Genomic DNA, 23,554 nt, shown 5'->3' on the forward strand with positions numbered 1-23,554 from the left:
AGAAGGACTTACCTGAATCTTCTGAGGCAGACAAATGTTGTTCAGAGATAGAAAACACCAACTACTCTCTTAGATGTATCACAACACCATGTAAGGGAATAGCATGTATAGAAAACATAAATACACTCTCTGGTGAATTGTACAACACTTTGATTGACGAACATGGCAGGAAAGGTGTGAAGCATTCGGCAGTCTGCAGATGTATATGAATATGCATCTTTGCATATAAATACAAAAGTATATTTGGCACAAGGTCTGATATTCAAACCTGTCCTGCACACCCAGACAGAACCATGCAGCACAATATAGTCATCTGGGCTAAACAGAGGTCTCATAAAGAAAGAAATGCAGCATACCAGAAACCATGATTAAATGGAAAATGTTAAGTCCCTGAGTTGCTAATACACCTAAATTTCTAAGGATGTGTGAGATGTTACATAGTGATCCGTGTCATTATGGAAACACACTGTGGGATCAATATAATCAAGAATACTAATCTTAAAGCATGGACATGAGACAAAATATAATGATTTCATTATTTTTGTTTAAATCCCTTTGCTGTGAATTGGTAGCTTTTGCTGTTATGTATTTTTGTCATGTATGTAATTGCTTTAATTATGAATTGTACCCACTCTTCATGTATAAAGAGACAGCGGGCTTGTGTGTGAACATGTAAAAACTTGTTACTGCTGTTACCTGCTTGCTAAGAGTGCAAGCTGGCCACATGTTGGAGCTTTGTCCAGACCTGGTGGGGGGCTTCCAGCCACTGCTGCTTGGGAGATAGCCAACATGTTCGGGCTTGCCCGGACTTCTACCCCAGCACAGAAGGCATGACACAGCCCAACTGCCTATAAAAGAGCCAGTGACCAGGGGTAAAGTCAGTGTGTTGGTGGAGCAGAGACTTCCTCTGTCCCCAGAACTACTTGCTCGTCCCTTATTAACAAATTAATAAATTGCCTTATTGATTGACCAACCAGATTGTGGTAGGCAATTTATAACAGATGGATTTCCTCATCTCCAAAACTTTATTGCTTGTCGCCTCTTACTGAAGAGACATTCTAAGGCATATGTAGAGTCAAAAGTAGTTTTTCATGGGTCTTGTTTTTCAGGGAAATTTCTCTACAGCCCTTTTTCAGATCTTATAATTTCTCATGATAAATTTTGACCAAAAAAAATCTCAAATCCATCTTCTGTACTTCCTATTCACATATCCTCTCATGCACTGCTGAATAAAGCAAATATTCTTTACCTCTCTTTGCTTTGGATTTCATTCTTGTAAAGTACAGTATTTCTCCTATTCACTAGCTTTTTTTTGGTGTTACCCTTACTAGATTTAACTGATATCCAAATATTAAAATTAGATATCAAAGTCTGTCCCTTGCCTAATGTTGCATGAAGACTGCTGGTTCTATCATCCTAAGCTTAGTATTTTCTTATGTGCTTTGTTTCTTTCAGCACTTAAGGACAAAAGAATCAAATCAAGTTAAAAGGAAGTACATTAATAAAATGTGATGCTTATTAGCATTAAAAATTGAGGAGATTTAATATTCTCAGGATACAAATACAACGGAAGTGCAGGATTAAATAAATTATCATTTTTTGCTACATTTGGTGATTAATTGTGTAACACATTTTAAAAAAACGGTCACATAGAATACCATATTGGCAATTCAGGGTGTGCTAAATCATGCATTATATCCATAAATCATTGTAAGTATAGAATGTACTTTTGGTATTACTCTTCTGAAGTGTTTAGAAAAAGAAGAAGGCTAGAAAATTATTATCAATATCGTCTCCATGAAAGCTCAGTTGCATGTGTTTGTCTGTCCATTTCTGGGATCTGGGGTTTTAAGTAATATTATTTAAGCAAAATCTGAAAATAAGTGTTGCATAAACTGGGAATCAGATATTTGCAATTTTACATAGAAATGTTATCTAATAATACATCTAAAATATATGTTTGCATAATAACATGATGCGAAGTATCTAAAGAGAGAGACAGGATTATTTTAGTGGGAAAGGAAATAAATAATATTGTTATTTTAGTTCTTATTTCCATTCACAATGCAAGACCAGCTTTGTAATTCTTTCAAAATATCTGGAAGACATAAAACAAATCCTTCATGTGTTCATTATTTATTTCTTTAATATAATTTAAATAATGCTTTGAGAGCAGTAATGAGAAAAAAAAGCCCCAAACATTACCATCCAAGTCCTTGTGTAGGATCATCCAGGAGCACACGAACTATGTATAGGAAACAGCTTAGTAGCTTGAGGGAGAAATTGAATAACCGTATTCTCAGACCTAGATTGAAAAGAAAAGAAAATACTGAAATAAGTTCAGAGGTTTTAAAGTTTCACCAACCTTCAAGGTAAAACTAAAAGGAACTAGAACAGTCCTGCAGTAAAAAGCAAATGTCTATATAAACAGTCTGTGTTAAGACTCAGCCTGTTTTAATTTAAAGACCTATGCAGTCACTTGTTCAAAAGCTATTCTATGCTGTTAATCCTTACTGCTGCCATTCTTTGAGTCTTTGATAGTTTGAAAAGTTCACTTTCTTGGGAGGGGAACCAGAACTACGCAATGCTTTTTGAGATACAGGATACAGCAATGTGAAAAGATGAATTTTCAACCATAGGCAGGGGATATGCAGTAGCAAGCATTTAAATATTATATATTAAATATTATGTTATTAAATTATATTATTTATTTATTGTATATAATATAAATAATATCATATTATATTATATTAAATATTAAAGATTTAAATCTAAAGAAGTCTTCATACAGTAACTTTGCATACAGAATAAATTAACTCTATCCCAACTTATAAAATATTAAACTGGAGTTACTTAACGCTGAAGTTGAATAACTATGCATTCAGGACATCTAAAAGTCTGATGTTCAGTCTAAAATGCACAATTGAACTGAATCAACAACTTGTTCTACAGACCATGTAAATAGTGAGATATTCTAACTCAATAGATATGCCACAAATACTATTTCAAAATATTACACTATTTTCCACAAACATAGGTTTAATGCACAAAGACAGGATTCCTTGAAAGGGATCCACATGGACACTTACTTCTATCATATGGGCAATTTATTTCACTGCCAACTGGAGCCATTATCTACTGAAGTGGAACTTTTTTTGTATTTCTATGTGATTTTGCAGTCATTAGAGGATTAAGGTTTAAATTTTCAGTACTGCTATTGAATTCAGCAGACTTTTTTTTTGCTAGTGTGAATATTTGCATCTGACTCTTAGATGTAAGCATTCATTTACAAATTAAGTTAAAACTGTTAGCTGACTAATGTTAAGTGACTGGAGGTCACTTTAGCAATAATTTTTTTCAGTCATTCAAACTGAAAGTCCAGTTTTGCATGGCTGAGCCCTTCTATCCAAAGCAGAATACTCTGAGTCTTACCCAGGTGTGACTTCCCTTGCCCCAGTCACTGCAAGGACACTGAGATTACTGTTGTGTTGCAAATACTTCAGCAGGTCTGCTGAAATCATTGTAATTACTTCTGTGGTTTAAGAACTACCCAAATGCATACCCAAAGCTGTGTGCATACATTCCCTTCCAAAGAGAGAATCACAATCATTTTATGGTAACACTGTTTTTTTTAACTTTATTCGCTCCTAAGTTCAAAATCAGCACCTTACAGATAAAACTGATAAACCAGTTTTTATGTCTACTAGTTCCTTTCCCATTAAAACTCCATCTACTAAAAACACAGAAAAATATAAAATGAATTCTTAAATATTTTACCAAGCAATTTTTGAGCAAAATCTTTGGGTTTATTACATAAAACTGCTTAATTATTTTAACTGTGACGTTGCAGTTATCAAAAAAGAATTGGATGGACTTTAACAGCACCTTGTTTCTGTGAATTAAGGGTTAAAATCCTGTGGTCCATGGGAAGTCCCACAGCTGTTACTGGCAACTGGGTTTGATTATATTAACCTAAGGATTCCTGCTCCCCTATCAGGAAGGAAGGAAGTATTATCCTATTATTTGACTTGGTAAGTGATATGATCCTCATTTGCAGCTTTTTTAAACTGTTGCTGAAGAAAACATTAATTATTTATTTGTCCTAAGCCTTTTGTAGAAGTCTGCTGGAATATGAATGGTTGCCCTAACAACCAAGCTATTACAACTAGAAAAGCAGATAATGTTTAAAAAGAACCCTAATCCTAAACAAACAAAAAAAAGCCTACCAATTTTGTATTGCCTAACTTTCTTCGGCGAGTACAGAATTCTGTTGTTTTTCTCCTGTTTTTTAGCTTTGTAAATGTTACTTTTGGTGTGAAACACTTGTTTTCTGCACTGATAATGGACTGGTTTCTAATCATCCTTTGAAATTATATGTTGGTTTAAATGCCAAAAGAAAATGGTTCTTTTCTGATTAAAAGCTACATCAATACAGTGGACTGATGCTCCAGCCTGCTGCCCTAAATCCTGAATTCTCAAATCTTAGTTCTGATAGATCTGGAACTCAGGCTCTGGATATCTCCATAGGAATGGCTATTTCCCACAGAATGGGAGGCAGGGTTTTCAAACCAGCCATGCTTTCATCTAAGGGTTCCAGTCAGCATCTCTAGAGAGTGCATTTTGTGGCTGGGGTTGTTTATAAAGCAAGGCAAAGTACAGGTTCTGTAGCGTGATTGGGTCAGTTATTAAAATACAAAAGAAAAGGCTTCCTGACCCAGTCTATCCTGGGTCACCTCTCCTTACTCTGCGTGCGTCAACACTAGTAACATATGCAGCCACCTTTGTTTGGATAATCAATGCAGGCCTAACAGATGCATTTTTTTCTCATGGAAAGATTCTTCAGCCTCCTATCTGGGGATTCACATGTGAGTTGGAAGCAATGCATGTCTTCCACTATCATGGAGATGTAGGATTTCAGATGTGGGAAGGAGAGGCACAAACACTACAGAAGGCATTTAAAACAGGTTTTCACTTGTTATTCTGGTACAAAGGAAGCATTTCATATTTGTTTGCTTCCTGTCTATTTTTGTTCTGTATTTCACATGCTGTCAATGGATCGACATGGTCTGCTTGACTTAATTTCTTTTTCTCCATTCAGAGACAGATTGCTTAAGTAGCAGGGTCATTGGCACAGAATATCTCTATGTTTTGAATATGAGTGGTGCCTGAAACTTGTATCCAGCTCTACTCATCATGCACTGTTATGCAGTTATGTATTGCTTAATGGAAATGCAATTTCATTGTGTCTATGTAACGAAGTTGTTACATACTCTTGTCTTACTCAAAAGAATTAATAACATTTCAACATCTATTTGTTTTGTGGACCAAATATAATTGTCAAATCTTAACATTTCCTTCTCAGTTTAAACAAGTATTTGCTATTCTTACAGGCACCTTTAAGTATAGCATGATATATTATATTTTTTTTCACTTCTGACTGTGACTATTTTATTATAAATTCTTAATGCTCTCCTTGCAAGCATTTTTGTAGATTAAATGTCAGATTTAGAGAGTTGGTCTAATCAGAGTGACAGATACCAGGTGAGGATTTTAGAATCACCTCCCATTATTCCCTTCCTATAGGTCACTAATATACCGTTGATTTTCACCAAAATAATTTTGATGGCAGCTGGCTTTAGGAGCTGGATCAAAATATCCTCTTAATAATTCACATCCCTGTGATGCTTATCCTTTATTCCCTCATTACTGACTTGAGACTTCACTTATTTTTTCCCTTTAAGACTTACGATTGGCTGTGATAATGCAGTGTGATCCTGGCAAGTACAAGCAAGTCATGCTTGTATGACTATTTCATTTTCTCTTTCTCTTCTTTTTTTCTTTTTTTGGGGGGAGAGTGCTGTGTGACACCTTTGAAAGATGTTTTTTATACATTGTTTGAATTTGATTAGACATTTGCTTGAAGAAGATGGAGTGGAAACTAGATTGACATGAGACATAGATGAAGGCTTGTTATATCAGTTTATCAGTTTAAACAAAGATAATAATTAATAAAGTAGTTGATATTTCAAGTTGCTGTCAAAGATGTGATTTAGATCAGGATAGTATTCTGTAGAAAGTTCTTATAAATTCTAGACCTGACTTCTCTGGTTGGCAAACCCATGTGATATTATAAAAAACTCTTTGTTGAACAGGTTTGATTTAATTACACTATCAAAAAAATTTGCTGATCCTACTGACAATTTTTTTATCAATGACAGGAAGTCCATCCTTAATATGTGAAGGAAGGTTTTTAGTGCTCTCACTGAATACTGACTAAAATCCATTATCTTTGTTTATCAGCTCCCTGGTACTTCTGGGCAAAAGATTCCTCCTGTTTCAATGGAGGGACTGAATGAGTACATGTGACTGAGTGGCAGGTTACTGTTTCAGCAGCAGCTTCTTGGAGACTCTCTTTGGGAAGATTCTGGTTCTGAGTATTTGGACAAGAATCAAGGTCTGCATAAGCAGAAGGACTGTTTGAACTTACTGACTACTTTGGCTTTGAGATTTTTCTTTTATCAGTGCTCTGATGGCTATCCACATCATTCCTGTGCTATTTAGGCACCTGAATTAAGATGAATTTCCCATGTGTGTCTAGGTAAGTCTAACAAGTAATGCATTCCCCATGGATGAACCTCCAGATTTGTTACACCTGATTCTCTAGCTTAAAACCAGCAATTAATTCCAAAGCCTCTACTGAAAATGTCAATTATTGACAGCTCAGTGCCTTTTTTCTTTCCTTTTAGAGAAATATTTTTCTTCCTACACTTGGAAAGTAAAAGAAGTTTTGCCAATAAAAATATCAAGTTCTGTGATATAAAGGTAGTATTTATTTATTGCTAGCTCTTAAAGACAGATTTTTTGGTATGACTTATTTTTATAAAAGCTTGATCTAGTGTCCCCAGTTTTGTTTGGGTATTTTCAGACTGGGACATCAAAAAATTTCTTTCATTTCTTTTTTCTGTCTTTTTCCCGACACAAAACCATGAACCAATTTCAACTGTACAAAGGACAAAATGTATTTTTTGTACTTCATGTATACAGCTATTGTAATTTTAGCTCCTTACATATGAAAGGCAAAGAGAGGTAACTTCAGTCCTGCTACACAGAAGAAAATAGAGGTCAGTTACTGCTCTTCTGACCTATGAACTCTACTATTCTAACCAAGATTGGATAATATTCCATGTTTCACCCCCCTGGACCAGCTGCATGGATGTATTTAAAAAGATTAATATCTTAGTTCCTCCACATTATTCTCTTCCATGATGGTCAATGACTTTAAGCACAAGTATCAATGAAGTTATATTTAGATTAGACTATATTGCTAAGACTGTAAGTTAAGTTTGATTATAGGTTAATGACAAGGGCTACATTTCTGAAGGACCACATCCCCAGTAGTCTCCTTTCCAATTTTTTTTTTTTCAGTGCAGATGAAATTTAAAATTTTAGGAATACTTAATAAAATAGAAGCCTTCAAAAAGCTGGGTACTTCTGCAGCTTTTCTCCTCTACCATCTTAAGTGTCCTTGCTTTACTAGTCACAATGTCACAATTTGTCAATGAGCATTGCTGCCAGATCAATGTAATTTAGTCAAGTTGATCATGACACAGAAATAAAATAATGGTTTTATTTAACAATTTGTGATGTCACTGATCCTGCATGAGCACATTATTTTCAAGTTTAAATATTTTAACTCAGAAGAAAATTAATAATAACTTCACTGTTGTCTTCAACTGATTTTGATCTTACTCAAGCATCACAAATATGCTTAACAGAAATTAATCCAACTGCTTACTTGATCTTTGGTTTTTGATGAAGAAGAGCTTTAGTCTCTCTTTAAATGTATTTTCATTCATATAGAATTCAACTTGCACCCTGAAACAATAAAAAAGAAAGTATTAGGACTGGCTATGAAAGATAATAAACCAGTATTTCAAAAGAATTTGTTTCTCTTATTTCAAAATAATTTGTTTCTCTAATCACCTATTCTTGATATAAAACTGGAAGGACTTATAGTGAGTGTTCAGCCAAAAGCTCACTATTTGAATGACTAATGTTGAAAGTTTTAAAAAAACCCAAACCAAATAAACAAAAAACTTCATCACCAACAAGCAGAAGACCTTTAATTTATCCCCTTTACATGCAGAATCGTTTTCATATTACTTGGACAGTCTACACTGCAAAATAAGAATTGGGATTTTCATTGGATGACCATTCTCCTATTTGCATGTTAGAAGGGAAGATTTCCTTGATCTCCAGGTTAAGCCTCCCATCTCAGTTTAACTCCCTTCCTGTAAAAGTGCCATTTTAATGATCCTTCTTTTTTCTATCTTGTTCACATTTCTGTTAAATGTTCATGTCTCAGTGCACTTGTTTGTCTTCACCTATAAGCAAACACTTAGTCACACTATATTGTACAGAAAATAACTCTCCTCATGATTATATTAAAGCAACAGGGGTATCTTTTCTCCATTCCCTCAGATCTGCCTGGCTATATTTCATCTTTCTGTCCCTCAGTTCAGCCTGAGTACCACACATGCAATAGTTATATAGCCTAGAAGAGAGAACTGTTGCAAGGAATTGGCCAGGGAGGAAGGTGTGTATTAGTTATGCAGAAAAACTCAGCCTGTTCAGAGTTGTGGAGATCCAGTGCTTGCTGGAAGATGAGAGCAGCATTAGGCTCGTTCTCACTGAAGTCCCTGCTCTACCCAACTTACTGAATCTCCATCCCCAGCCAGTTCTCCCTCAGCAATGAATCTATGCCAGCACATCTGTGCCTTCCTGAGAAGTCAGAGCTCAGCTGGAGAAGGTCTATTATTGCTAAAGAATAAAGAAACACCACATAAGTGAGTTATTTCCCTACATCTCCCTTTCTCTGTAGATCATCATGTTTTGCACAGCTGCATGTACTTTTTCTGCTCAAGCATGCTTGAACTTTATTTCAGCATTTCTTCTCAGCAGTCTTTCATCAAATAACTGTACTTCAACTACTTGGTTTTATATGTAGTCATAATTTTCTAGCAGAATCCTGACTTTAGTTTTTCCCTTCTTGCATGTGAAGCCTTTTGCTCAAATGATTTTTGTACAATATACTGTTATCTGTAGTGTCTCTCAGGTTGTCTATACAAGATATTTCCGTACACTTAAGGAGTTGGAGGGTTATTTACTTCTGGGCTTAGAATGGGTGGCATCTCAGGCAATGTGACTTTTCATGCCTGCTTATTACCAGAAGTTTAGGCATATCACTTTGTAGGACAGGGTCATAAAAAGAAGGCTCTGTGATTCACTCAGTGAAGTCAGTTAATTTTAACTAGTCATTGCCTTTGTTGTGTTTTATTGTAGTGTTCCTTGTAGGATGGGTAATCACACTACTTCCTATTCAGAGGAAGCACAAACAACAATCTGATTTATTTTCCAAGGTACTTCTTGTCATTAATGCAGTGACAGTTTTAGTGGGAAACATCTCCCATTATTGGCAGTTGCCACATGCTAAGTGTACATAATCTTCAAGGATATATTTCAGGAGGTAAAAAAAGTGGCACAAGCTTTTGAAGTAAGGGATGTAAGGGATGATCTTGAAAAGATGCATGGTGGTTTGGTTTTTTTTAACACATTTTGAATTAATCTACCAGAGTTTTGGTAAGAAAATTTCAGTAATCACTTATGAGGAAAAGCAACACGTTAACAGTGGGCCAATATTTAATGATAATGAGGGAAAAGGATGTGGGAGCTAATCACCCTCCTATCACCAGCACTATGAATTACTCTGATAGCCTTCTAACAGCTGTCTACTTGGCTTTTCTTAGAAACCTGCACTCACAGCAGACTGGGATTCCACAGTACAGCAGTTTCCATGGCAAAATGGATTACGAATGCTGCTAATGCCACTTCTATGGCTCCTTCTCCCACCCCGGACTTTTTTAAACTTTAGTAAAAACTGTAGTGGCCTTCTACATTTGCAGAAATGCATTACCCACATCTATAATCAATGCACTCTCCTGATACTCTGGCTACTAGAGAATATTTCACTTTGTTTCTTAAAAGATGTTGTTTACTAAGTTGACTGGCTGAAGGAGCCCCTGGCAAGGACAGAAATCTCTAGATACTGCTCTTTCCCAAGACTGCTTTTTATTTCTAAGGAGAACACTCATTCTACTTGAATGAGTGAGAACATTAACTTTTAATGGTTAATATTTTACCTTAATTATTTGCTCTTTTCTGCATTTTTCCCACTTTGAAGTGTAGCCTAAAAAAGGAGGTTTTTGGGAACCTACAAAAAATAAATTCTTATCCCTCCATTGAAATATTGAGAACGTTTTGTAGGAGTAGTGGTAAAGGGCTTGAACAAGATTTTTCTGGACTAAATTAGTACAAGTTATTATGGATGTTTCAAGTGAGAATTGAAATTCTTGTGACACACATATAAAACTTGATTACTCTGTTGCAGGATATTTGAAATTTAATTCCAAGTGAATGGTTTTGACAAAATGGCCCACCATGTACATCAGGGTGACAGTACATGTACACGCAGCCTGGCATACAGAATAGATTTGGGTATATTGTGTATTTATAGTGTAACTTGAAAGTGTAGTTTCAACAGTTTGTGCTTCAAGTTTATCTTCCTGTAAAAGACAGTCCACCCTAATCAGAAGGAAGTCAAGCTGAAGGATTAAAATGCTATTCCTTGATGGTGGCTGCAGGGAGAGAAATGGTTGATGAATATAAGGATTTTGTTTGTGCAGTCAGTTAATAGCTTCAGAATTTTACATGTAGTTGGCATTGAATATTCCATGAAAATCTACTTTTGGAAGTTAAAAGAACTGGTCTTATGCTTTACTGACTCTTACTTCAGCTCTGTTGAAAATGCAAAAAAACCTGATGCACCTGTAGAAGAACTATGGAAGTTATATTATTGTCCTGAAAACACAGTGTGGTGCGTTAAAACACAATACCATTGGTACTGGTCTTCACTAGTTTAAACCCGAAACACATTGATATCACTGAAATAACTTGAAATCTTTCAAACTGTAAGAATCATCTTGAAGTACCCCAAGTACACTGCACTGTTATAATTCAGATAAGATGCAGTTTGGGAAGTACATCTTAATGCAATATAAAGTGTAGCAGGAAAATCCTAATTCCTGTCAAGGACACTAATGCAGAGCACTGCTGGTGGCTGTAAAACACTGTGACCAATCTGTCTGCACTCTGGCTATTTAATTCATTTTTCCTGCATTTTTCCATTACTATTTACAAGGTCATTCTAACCCCATAGCCACACTTTACTATAGTAACAGTATTATCTTGTACCCTCAAAGCTACAAATCGTCTTTCTTTCATGTTAAAAACCAGATTGGGCAGAAATAGTCACTTCAGAAATTAAAGTATGAGCTGGATTTCTCACTACATGCATGCCAAGAGCTGTAAGTGTTTATGCTTACTATTTATTGATGTTGGAATCAAGAAAAGGTATTAAGTGTACAAACAGAGCCAATCTGAAGAAAAATATTTACATTTATTTAAATACATTGTTTTAGAAACGGATATCTCACATTTTTCCTACAAAGAAAGCCTAGTAATAGAAAAACAATATTGGGTTTTTTTACTGGGATTTTCCAATTCAATATACGTGAAATCCTGTTAGACTTCAGACCCTAGCTACAGGGCATAGACGGGTGCTTAAAAATGAAGCACCTGAACTGCTAAAGTGAACTGCTATTATCAGATCTTATTTTACTGCAATAAAAAAAGAAATAGGCTTCTTTTTTTTTTTTCTTATAGCTTTCATTAAAAGGATTAATGTGTTTTAAGGATGACTGTCATGGGTAACACTTCTATTTGAAGTTTTGCAAGTTCTGAAACACCCAAAATTCTGCTTTAAAAGCACAGTAAGCATGCTTATTGAAGGTGTTTGCTATGCACTATGCTGATGAAATCTAAATTTTGCAATATGGTCCTGCACTTTCTTAAATATGATTCTAGCAAGTGCAGAGTACTTAAAACTGACAGGTATAAGGTCATTTTGTGATGGGGATTTTTATCAATTTAGTAGGAACCAACCAATAAATAATTTCAAGAACTCTGCAGAACTGTGTGTAATAGTTGTCTTGTAGATTCTTTATGTATCTAACATTCGTAAACTACATGACAGAACACAGGTTCCACAGGGATTTTTACTTAGAAGCTCCCTTTCATATCAGTGAATCTGAGTTAAAATCTTTCATGATGTGTTTCCAGACATACCTGTATTCACTTGACTATGTAACTGGATGTTAACATAAGTAATAGATTTATAGATACCAGGTGTTTCCAGTGTCACTGTAAGTAATTCTCTGCATTAATGAAACACAAATAGCATAAACTGAGCTAATAACAAACTGTAAAATAAAGGATTAAGGATGCATAAATAATCTTAGAGATTAGAACTGTATCTTGTGCTCAAATTCTTTCTAGTGTCTCCACTCCAAAAGTGCTGCTTTGATTGAAACAAAACTAAGCATCAGAAAACTGGCCAAACCAAATTTTTCAGGCTGCACAAAGTAAAAATTTGTACTGGAACCACAAAAAAAAATAACTTCTAAGTCAAGGCAAACTTTATTTAACTGTTCAAACATCAAAAAGCTAAAAATTCAGCCCCTAATTAAAATTCTTTACAATTTAAGTAGTACATTTGTCTATATTTTTATGGATATAAATAGAAATGTGTCTTAAAATCTGATTGTAGGCAGCTTCATGCTCATTTTTGCAATCAGCTGGCCTCAGTTACAGAAAACTGTCTTTGTGAAACCAATACAGGTCTATGGCAGCAATTTAATATTACAGCAACAGAAAGAGAAAATGACATTATCAAACATTTCTGTGGAAAATATCTTAATTTTTTCATTCCTTTAAGGGAAAGATTTTTAAGGGAAGCCTAATAGCAAGACATGAGACTTAGCAGCAGGTAGTATGCATATTTTTCAGTCAATTAATAATACTTTTTTTTTAATCCCTTATTCACAGACTTGCACATTCAAAAAGGAAATTATTGTCTCATTCCTGCACTCATGAAAATCCATCAAGAATTCATCATTCTAGAAATGGTGCAGTAATAAAAAGAATGAATTTGCAATCTGTATTGTCATTAGAAATTTTCTTAAAGGAGAAAATACTATGATGCTTTACTATAGGAAAAAGAAATTTCTAAGTAGTTTCCCTCATACACTTGACTTTTTACTGCAAATATAGTTTTTTGTTGCAAGACTATTAGCTAAGGTGAGAAACTTACTAAAACAAATGTGAATGATGCATTAATAGAGCACTTTGAAGCTAAAGTTTGAAAGAAAACCACTGAAGGAAGATGCTTGATAAATTTAGTAGATTTTTTTTATTTAAACATTTTTCCCCATACAAGGTGAGGAAATGGATATTTTAAAATATTTTTTATTTCATGTAAAAATAGCTCTTTTTAACTTCTGGGCAAAAATACTTCACATGTAGGATATATACAGCATAGAGCTGCTGCAATGAAAATCCATTATGCAAGGCTTTTTTACTGGCTAAGTCTGAGTAATTGGATATGCTCCATGAGTTTGATTCCAGGCACTACTAAGTTTTATGGAGTTGTGCCAATTAACCAATACTGAAGAGCAGGAAGGTTAATTTGTTGCTTTTCTTCTTTTTATAATAGTGGCAACTACTTGTCAAAAAGAGACTTGAAACAAACTCGTTGAAATCAAGCGTCCTGTGATAACTCCGTTCTGTCAGCCTGGGTTTGACTCTGTATTACAGCATTAGGATCAAAATACAAAGTAACCCGTTGCAAGCTATTTTTTGGTACTCTATTCCTCTGTATCACAACTGCTCGTCCCTTAGCAGTTGTTGATCTTCTAAAACAAAGATCCTTCCCCTAAAATGCCATCACTCTCCCTGTTGCCTCTGTGATAGGTGAGGCACACGCAGGGTCAGGCAGCTTGCATGAGCATCTCACACACAGAAATTAATGTTCTTAGAGTAACAACGTGTCTCAAGTTGTTGATCTAAAATTTAACAGTACTTTCTACTACAGGATTTAAATGCTGATCATTGTACACCTTTCATTTATTTATTTTTGCATGCCAAACTTCTGTATGTTGTAATATTGCCAATTAATTGTTACCTCAGTAAGACTCTTGTTCTCTCAAAAAAACCCCATTAGTTATTTTCCCAAGTAGACACACCTGTGTCTACCCTGAAAACAGTCTGCAGGGTCAGGGGTAGTTTCAGGAGTTTTGTAGCCCTCCATCTATTTGCCTTCTTGCCCCAGTCTCTTTCTTTGGTCCTCTGAAACCTTTTCCCTACTATTTCACCCATGCTCAGTGTCCACAATTTACTGTCCACAGACCTCTCATTCCACCTCCTCCTTCTTCCTGTTCTTTCATCCAAATTTTAAGAAAACTTTTAGTCCCTTCTTCCACAGTTCCTTTTCTCTAGTTCCTTCCAGATTTCACTCTTTCTTTCTTGCTTTGTGAACTACAGAATTTCACTATTTGACTTGAAAATGGTACCCTGACCCACCCATAGGGTTTTCTCTTTGCTCTAATTCCCCACACAGAGCTTTGCTTTCAGCATATCTTTCTTCTTTACAATCTCACCATCTGGAATTGTAACTCAGGCTCTGGACTTTAATACTCAACGTTATCATTTCATGACTTTGAGAAATCTGTCTTTTGAGATGTTTACCTTTCCTCTCCTCTTTCAACTTTCAGTCTACTTCCACTATTGCACATTAGGGTAGCCAACAAATATCAAGGCTTTAATAAACTCGGCAGCACTGCCTAGACATCACATGTGAATCTCAGTTTTGGTGGTATGGCCCTTAAAAATCCTCCTTCCTCAAGCCCAACAAAAACTTAATTACTAGTGAAAATATCCACTCTATGTCCGCAATAGATGGATGGTAGTGATGGAGTTGAGTCACTCCTACCCAAACACTTAACATGTGATGTTATTTCTCTGTAAATTTTATTTAAATAAGTTTTGATTCCATTTGCTCCCCATTTAACACTTCTCTCTTACAAAGCTAGCAGTAAACACTATGAGGGACATTGTCATGGAGATTATCCAGATAAAGACAGAAACAGGTGGTCAGAGAAATAACAGCCTTAAACTGTTCTGGTAGATTTTGTTATGTCTAAAGAATTACATTAATAAAAACCTTAGACATTCAGTGCTTACTTTAGATATGGCAGTTTACAGGTCCATACACTTTCTTACATATAAAGAAATACCTGTGAATGAAACATACCATCTTTGCTTGTTTTTTGGTGGAGGTGTAATAGTCCAGAGCTTAAACCAGCAAAACACACTGTGTGAACTTTGCTTTCCCATTAATGAGAGAAAGGATAAGCCCATGTCTTGACCTTAAGAAATGCTGAGCAAACTCTTGTCACTTTGGTCCCTTGCAAGTGACTCGATTTAGCTTCTGATTACCACAGAAATTCAACTCACTGTTTACTTAAACTCTATTTCTCATCTCCAAGTCTCTGACTGTTCTGTTACTCCTCTTCTTTTACTTCTTTTACTTATTTTTCAGGATTTCATATTTTCAAAAACAGCAAGTAGAACAAGGCTGAGCATCCTCACAGATTAGATGGCTAATCCCAGTTTTATTTTTACTTTGAAATTAAGAGATTTAATTTTCTGAAATCATAGCAGAAGGAAGAAGCAAAAAAGCAGATGTATAGAAAAACCAAAAAGGGAACAAAAAAACTTTGTGGGTGAATCCAAATCTGTAATTTTTTAAGTATCACATGACCAAGTGTATAATATAATTTTAAATATGACTCATTAATATGTTACCTGAAACCAGAATCCTTTTCCTAGTAGATGTGATCCAATGCACACTGAGATTAATGGAATATTACATTCACTTAAAGCTGAGTAAAATAATCAAATAGTAAAAATATTCAAACTAAATATTATCCTACTGCTTTAAGCTTTTAATTATTATTTTTCTCCCAAAATAAAGGTAATTTTCTTTCTATGTCAACTGTACAATGTATTTTACATAAAACTGGGAGGTCAATGTGAGATTCAATAGAGCATATCTATATATTGACTCTAATATAATCCCCCAATTTATTATTGACACCATCTTCTTCTATTACTACTGTTTGCTAGCTTTTCTTCTTTTGTTCTTTTTTACTGTATTATGCTAGTTATACTTGGCAGTCTTCAATTACAGCCAACAATTTATTCAGTGTTTCCTGAAATAAATGCACAGTATAATTATATCAAGTCAGAAAAACAAATTTCAAAGGCTTTGGGGTTTTTTTCCAAACTCAAATATTGGGATTTACTTAATTAATCTACATTTTTACCAATGATATAGTATATTATAGGGGAGTATTAGCTGCACCCACACAAAAGGAAATGGAACTTTATGAAAAATGGTCTTAAACTACAGCATTCAGTGTGAATTTACATGAACTTATAGGGAGTCTTACCCACTGATTAACATTTCATAAGGAGAGAAGTTTCAGAAATGCAATGTTCTAAGATAGAAATGTCAACATGTCATGTCAAAAACATGTCTTTTCTCCCTCTGAAAATTGTTTTTTCAGTGAGGTAATTATATTTTATATTTTCTTTACTGTTCTTTAAGTAGAAAATAGACTCAGCTTGTCCAAGGACAATGTATTCATCAACCAAAGTATTGTTTTGTTTTCATTTCAATTTTAGTATTACTTGGGATTTTTAACCCAAATAAAACAGAATGTGCTTTCTATATTTCCTGTGATGTGATAATAAGGATACCTCAAAAACTAACTCATTAATTCCCTCAAAATCTGTTCACTCTGCTGCAGAAAAAATCTTGCAGGTGAAATCCATCTCCAGTGAAAGTTTAGTACTCAGTCCACAACTCACCCATGCCCATTCTGCAAAGGCAATCCAGGTATGAGCTACATTTTCAGAAACCAGTGGACTTACTGCCAAGCTACAGGAAAGTATGCAGTCAAATTCCTAAGATACAATAACCTTCATATATTTAGATTTGACTTAAACAGAATGAAGTTTTAGTCTTCAGTGCTCTCATCTGTAGTCTGTGTGTGCATCTCCACACCTGTGATACCCACATCTTTGATTCCGATTATTTGACCTCTCCGCTGTTTCCTTCAGATGAGAAAATGCGAAGGAAGTGCTCAATTTCACTCCCTGTTATCACCTTTGCCACTTACTCCTTTCCTCCCATCCCTAATCCTCACAACTTCCTCTTCCCACCCCCCAGCTGTCAGCACAGTTTGCTTTGTCACCTCCTCATCCCCTCCAGAGAGGGATATGATGAGTGTGGAGTAAGTGCCAAAGCAGCTCTCCAGGGCCCTCTGCAGCAGTCGCTCAGAGCAGCTCATACAGCACAAACTGGGCTGGCTGAGATGTGCTATGTGGAAGGTAAATCCTTGTACATATCTACGCCACAATGTAAACAGGTTTATTTACATAGGACTGACAAGTTAAGATTATTGTACTTCCACAGAAACTGCCTGAAAACTGCTTGACAGGTGCCTTGTAGTGCAACAGAGTGTAAATAAAAGTCTGTGAGTCCAAATCACTATTGCAGCAGTAATCCACAAAGGCCAAAATTATAGCACTTATTATTTCTCCAGCTGTGTCTTTAAAAAAACCCTGCAACTAGAAGATAAAAAAACAGAAACACAAAAGTATGAGAAAAAATTGTTACAAAGTCATGGCAAGCAACCACAACAAAAAGGCTTAAACACAGGTTGGTGGAAACAATAGCAAAGCCTTATGATATGGCAAATAAAAATAGCTGCCCAGGATTTCAGTGTCTGTAGTAGCAAGTACACAATGTCATCGGGCTCAGGCTGCTGGAACAGAGGGGCACAAAGTTCCTTGCAATCTGCAGAGCAGCGAAGACAGCCTTGAAATGAGGACAGGGCCAAGCCTCAAGCTTTGGTTTGAGCTCGCTATTAGAGATCTGTTGCCAGTCTGGCAATGCAGAGCGGTTCATGGGGTGAACATGAGGTGTATGACTGAAAAAGCAGGCAAGGGTATTCACAACTTGGGAAATGTGTGTGTGTGTGTGTTTCTGTGTGTGTTCAGCATGGACTCTTTTATAAGTGTAGATTTAGGTTCTCTGCAGAAGCAGCAAAATCAGTAAGGAATAGTCAGCTGCATGCCCTAACTTAATCATCTGTTTGATGTTTATCAGGCTTTCAGGACAGTCATGTATTATACCAATTTTTAGTTTACAGAGGCAGTAGCTGTTTGATTTACATTTGGAACTAGACAGTTGTTTATTTATGAACACGTAGCTCACTGCTCTCAACCACGCAATTGCTTGCCAGCTATTATTGAATCTATCAGTACTGACCAACCAATACTTGATTTGCTCATTACCAGATAAACCACCAGTACAGATTTGTGTACAAACCAGATACAAACTCCAAATCACCCAAATCAGGTTGTGCTGACTTGGCCGACAGCAGTAGGCACATTGTCAAGTTAGGATGTTATCTTATGACCAGTGGAAGAAGCTGCCATCTGTACAAGTGAGGGAGAGTGTCTCTACTCACACCCCTACAAACGGGTGATTTCTGGATTAGTCTGACTTTGCTGTAATTGGAGACTGTCTATATTCTTTCCTTTGGAGATCTTCAATCAGATCAGTTTGTTCAGACTTATCTTCATCATTCTGTTTCTTACACCTAATGCACCAGGAGTAAACATGCTGGGACAGTGGAAAAGGCAGGCCCCTAGTGTACTTGCAGTGTCTGACTTACAGTGATTGCAATCTCTTTATACTGGTGTAAAAAAAAGCAGAAATTTGCTGCCATAAGTTAATGGACCAAATCTTAGATGTCCAAGTAAACAAAATAATGGGAAGAAAGGATGGGGGGGAGACAACAACAGAAAGCTCTGCTCTATGATTGTACAGGGTGATATTCATGCATTCCTAACAGTGACCATAGAGGTAGTTTATGCAGAACACATCAATCACCTTGTTGCTTGATCATGCTAATAATCATCCATTCAAAGCCCTTTTCACAAACACAAGTTATTCCTACAATGCTACTCTGCAACCTTTCCTTAACAACACTGCCTGCAAATGTTAACTAATAAGAAAAGCTCCAGAGCATATTTTAGCACATCAGGACACAGCATCTGGACCACTTGGGTGTCACTCTGAAAATGCTGATGACTTGTTTCAATAATAACTACATTGATGGTAAGAACAAAATTAAGATAATATGGAAATGTGTGGAAATGAGGTAAGTGTTGATGGAGGGAAATGCTCAAAAAGGGAGTATACCAGAATGTGGCTATTTTAAGAGGCAACAGTGTGTTACTTGCTCTGCTCTTAAGTTATTTCCTCTTGTTATACATACATATTGTAATATTGGCTTTTCACAATTATTAAGATGAATGTTATATGTATAATGTTAGAGTAGCTTTTGCTGTGTCTTTTTCTCCTGCTATTAGCTAGGATTTAGGTGTAGGTCAAGAAGAATTTTGGATGTTAGGGTTAGGTCCTGCCTGAACAGGCAAGATAACCTCCAGTGAACAGATGAATGAGGCCCACACTACTCAACACCGCTATCAACACTCACTGCCTTTGGAAGAAAGAGCCAAAGCCCAAATCAAAAGATGATAAAAGAGAAATTAAAACTGCAAAACCAAGAAATGCGCATGCTCTAAAAAGGCGCACCCAAGGAGTGGCCATGCAAAACAGTTCCTGGAAAAGTTTGAATACGCATTAAACCCATGTAGCAAAAATGGTACAAAAGGAGCGTTCCCAAAACACCAGGCAGAGAGCCTTGCACCTGGCCATTACTCTTTGCTTTATTTTCTGTCTCTTATTGTCTTTATTAAACCTTTTTAAATTTATCAGGAGAGTGAACCGCCTTTTCCACACTCTTATCACTTACCACTGTCTGCTAAATAAATGATCAAACAGATTAGTTCATTCTGCTAAGTAACAGACTTAGTCTGCCTTTGTGCAGACACTCTTCAATTTTAAAAGAAACCTAATTGAGCAAATACAAATATGTCTGGCCAAAAAAAAAGGATTATAAGAGCTTCCACCCTTTTAACAGTGGTGTTTAGAAAACTTAGAATCTTAAATTTCAGCTGTGTAAATTTACACCATCAACTGAAACAGCATTATACACTGCTAGCTTACTAAAATAAAGCATTCTGTAATTCCCCATTTCAATTTGTAGTATTTATAAAATCTAAATTGATCCTTTTATAGGCATAGTCAGAAGTGTAAGTCAGACATACAAGTTAGAAGATGCACAAACACAGTATTCCCAAAAGGAGGCTTTTAGAGGTCCTATTTTTGCACTAAACTGATCCTGGAGAAGCTGCAGTTACCCAGAGTCAACAGCTAAATCCCCTGTCCCGCACTACTGCACAAACATAAATCTACACGTGAAGGCTATCAAGCCACTGTTCTTCCCAGAGGAAGGCTGTGTTCCATTTATTGTTGCAATTTTGGCCATTTTTCCTGCATACATTCTTCCATTTTCATGTTTGCTTCAAATGTCTTTCAAAAACCAAGCCAACCTAAAATCCTCTAACTGTGTCTGTCAAGTGTCATATATCTTCCAGATTAAGGGTAGTTCAGTACCCTGAATTTTTCATTATTCAGTTCATATTTGATCTATACATCCTGGTCCTGTGCCCCATCTGCTTGTTACACATGACTTGACTTCTGCCCCACTCTTTTTGAGAGGGGAACACTGTGCTGCTTTGTTTCTCTACAGTGACTAGGCTCCAGTGCCAGACACTGAGTTGACATATTTTGTAACCACAGCATTACAGATAAAAGTTAAAAATAGCAGGTAAATAAACCACAGCAAAAGGCAAACCAAAATATTCTCATCATGTGCATGAAGAATGACAAAATTATAAGTACTAGTTAGCATGTCAACAAGAGAAGAAAAAAGAATAAATGACACCCATGGCAGATCTACAAGTTGGATTAGCCTGGGAACAAACTAAGAATGAAACAAATGACAGATATAAATAGACTATGAGCTGTAGCACTCTGCTCCATTATAAGATAATTGGAAGAGATAGATAAGGGGGAAGTCTAAAGTGAACATCATGTACTAGGATTTTTATAAGGCATTTCAAAAGGTTCTCTGGAGATTGATACTGAAGGTAAAAAAATCACATGCTCACACACAGGAAAAGAAGTAAACAACACAAAAAAGTAAAATAAATATGTTATGATATAACATAAAGTGAGTGCCCATCCTCAGTAAAAATACTGTAGAAACATGCCATTTTTTTCATATTTTTAATATAATAAATCAACTTAAAACTCACAGTGGAAAAGAACCTATTGAATAAGAAGGCAACAACTTGAAAAAAAATATAGCACAAAACCCCTGGTTCATAAAGGAATGTACAGATACAACAGAGAGCCTTCTAATAGAATAAAAAAGGTAACTTATCAACATAGCAAAGCAGAGGCTAGTTGCACCATAAAGCAGAAATAAAGCAAAGCAAAATCAATCTTTATTTGCCTTGAAACCAGACAATGAGAACACTAAACCAAAAGTATTTAATAAATACTTTTTAAAATTGTATATATCTACTTAGTTGAACTCAAAGCAATTATAAGTCCACATACTTTACTCTCTTTCTATGGTGCGTATATATTAATTGTTTAGGTAAAAATGTGTTCATCAGAATTTATTAACCAGACTCTGACCTCTGTGCATCTGGTCATAGAGATGCTAAAAAGACCCATATACATTTTTCCCCTAAGCATGCATACATCCTGCTCCATTAAATGATATTTTTGCTGTTTGTCTCACCACAGGCTAAGAATTTATATCTCATAAAGCAGAAGCAGAGGTAAGAACTTTGATTTGTGCTCACTTTTCAATCTTCATCCCTTTTTTATAAGGAAATTAGTCTACTTCAGAAACTTTTCAAGCTCAGGTTTCCTGATATTGTACTGCATGTGCCCTTTCTAGGATTTTATCTTGTAATGCAAGTGTAGGGTATATATTTTTAACAAGGAAAGGGAAAAGAAGTATGAACAATTTCCAGGATTGTGTGATGTGGAAAATCACAGTTCCAAGACCTTTAATAAATTTTCTTCCGTTTCTAATAGCTCTATCCAACTTTCCCTCCTGTTACCTCTGTGAGTGAACTAAGAGACTGAAATTGCATTGTTACAGCTGAATTCTGAAAAATTACATGAAAGGCAATGCAAAGCTTAGGACTTGTAATTTAACAACTTCACTGGAAGAGCAGGAAGACAATGGTTATGTTGCTACCTACATTTTACACATCTAATCCTCTCATTTTATCATAGGTACTAAGAGCAAACATGCCCTTCTCTTGCATATCTTTGATTCAAATCCCTGCTGTAGCCTGGGCTTCTCATGTAGTTTGTGGTCACTTGCTTATTTCAGCACTCTACTCTTCAGCTCTAAATGGTTTCCACAAAAACTACGAATAAATACAAGTTATAAAATCATGCTCTCATACCTCAGAGTACTGTGAAATATACATCATAATCACTAAAATGTGAATGAAACAGTCTCAGTTAAAATGACAGAGTGTAAGATGTCTTGTCTTCAAAATGCTCCAGACTCTTATCACTAATGAAGCTGTGCAACAATGGCTGATTTGGGGAAATTCAGTGGGAAAGCTGTAGACCCAGTGAATAAATAAATTTGTTTACCTGGAGTTTTGGTTTTGTTTTGTTTTTCTCAGAATCTTTTTTTATTTTTCAATTCTGCAGTTGAAAAGGAAATTAGTACAATTTATCAATAGAATAATTTTATTCCAGTTGACTGTATTGAACTATTTTTCCTCTGGAAATGGAGAAATGTATCTCAGATGTATTCAAATATTCTGTTAAATAGCATTCCTACTGTATTTATGGAGTCTATTTATGCCAGTATTTCAACATTTATCCAGCAATCCCACTTATGCTCCCATATAAAGGGTGAGATGACACCAATGCAAAATTTTCGGTACCACTCTGGCCTCTCCCTATTAAGCCTTTAAAAATCACCAAATTTTCAATGAAGCTACTAAATTAACTTTAAATACATATGACTAGCTTTTTTACTATTATTCTGAAGATCAACTAGACAAGCAATTTTAATTTTTATGCTTATCTTTGTAACATCTTATTAAAATCTCAGCTGGACTTCACAGTAAGATTTAGATCTGTCTGTGGTTAGAGAGCTATGTAGTAATGTATGAGAGACTTCCTTGTAAGGTTAATGAGAGCAGAACTTCCTCTTGGCTACCTAATGCCACCTACTTTAATGTTAGCTTATCTCTGATGATAATTTACATTTTAAAGTAACGCTTTACACACAAAATGAAGAATATTTCAGTTTATTATTTGGCACTGTAAACTTCAGCCTGGGGCACTTTCCAAATTAAAATAAGTGAAATTAAAATAAATACTGATCATGCTTTGATTCTTAATACAGTTAGTTTCCCATACTCCTGATCCTCCAAATTAGCCAGTTTACTATCTCTTGAAACAATACTTGAAATGGGACCTGGTGTTAAGTTTTACAAGAAAACCAAG

At 35.6% G+C, this 23,554-nt stretch overlaps 1 protein-coding gene across 7 annotated transcripts in view; it reads right to left on the reverse strand.

The window, feature by feature from the left end:
* KCNT2 (potassium sodium-activated channel subfamily T member 2) overlaps positions 1-23,554 on the reverse strand; it is a 129,080-nt gene that overhangs the window by 92,966 nt on the left and 12,560 nt on the right. For all 7 annotated transcript variants that reach the window (XM_088060345.1, XM_088060341.1, XM_014250608.2 and 4 more), the window contains exons 2-3: positions 7,796-7,875; positions 2,206-2,305 (exon numbers count right to left, since the gene is read on the reverse strand). In XM_088060345.1, coding sequence (XP_087916471.1) covers positions 2,206-2,305; positions 7,796-7,875 — 180 coding nt within the window. The remainder of the gene's footprint in view (positions 1-2,205; positions 2,306-7,795; positions 7,876-23,554) is intronic.

This window comes from Pseudopodoces humilis, chromosome 10 (assembly GCF_049639895.1).
Source record: "Pseudopodoces humilis isolate 2021_Gansu_Grassland_sample_001 chromosome 10, ASM4963989v1, whole genome shotgun sequence".
Lineage (NCBI taxonomy): Eukaryota > Metazoa > Chordata > Aves > Passeriformes > Paridae > Pseudopodoces > Pseudopodoces humilis.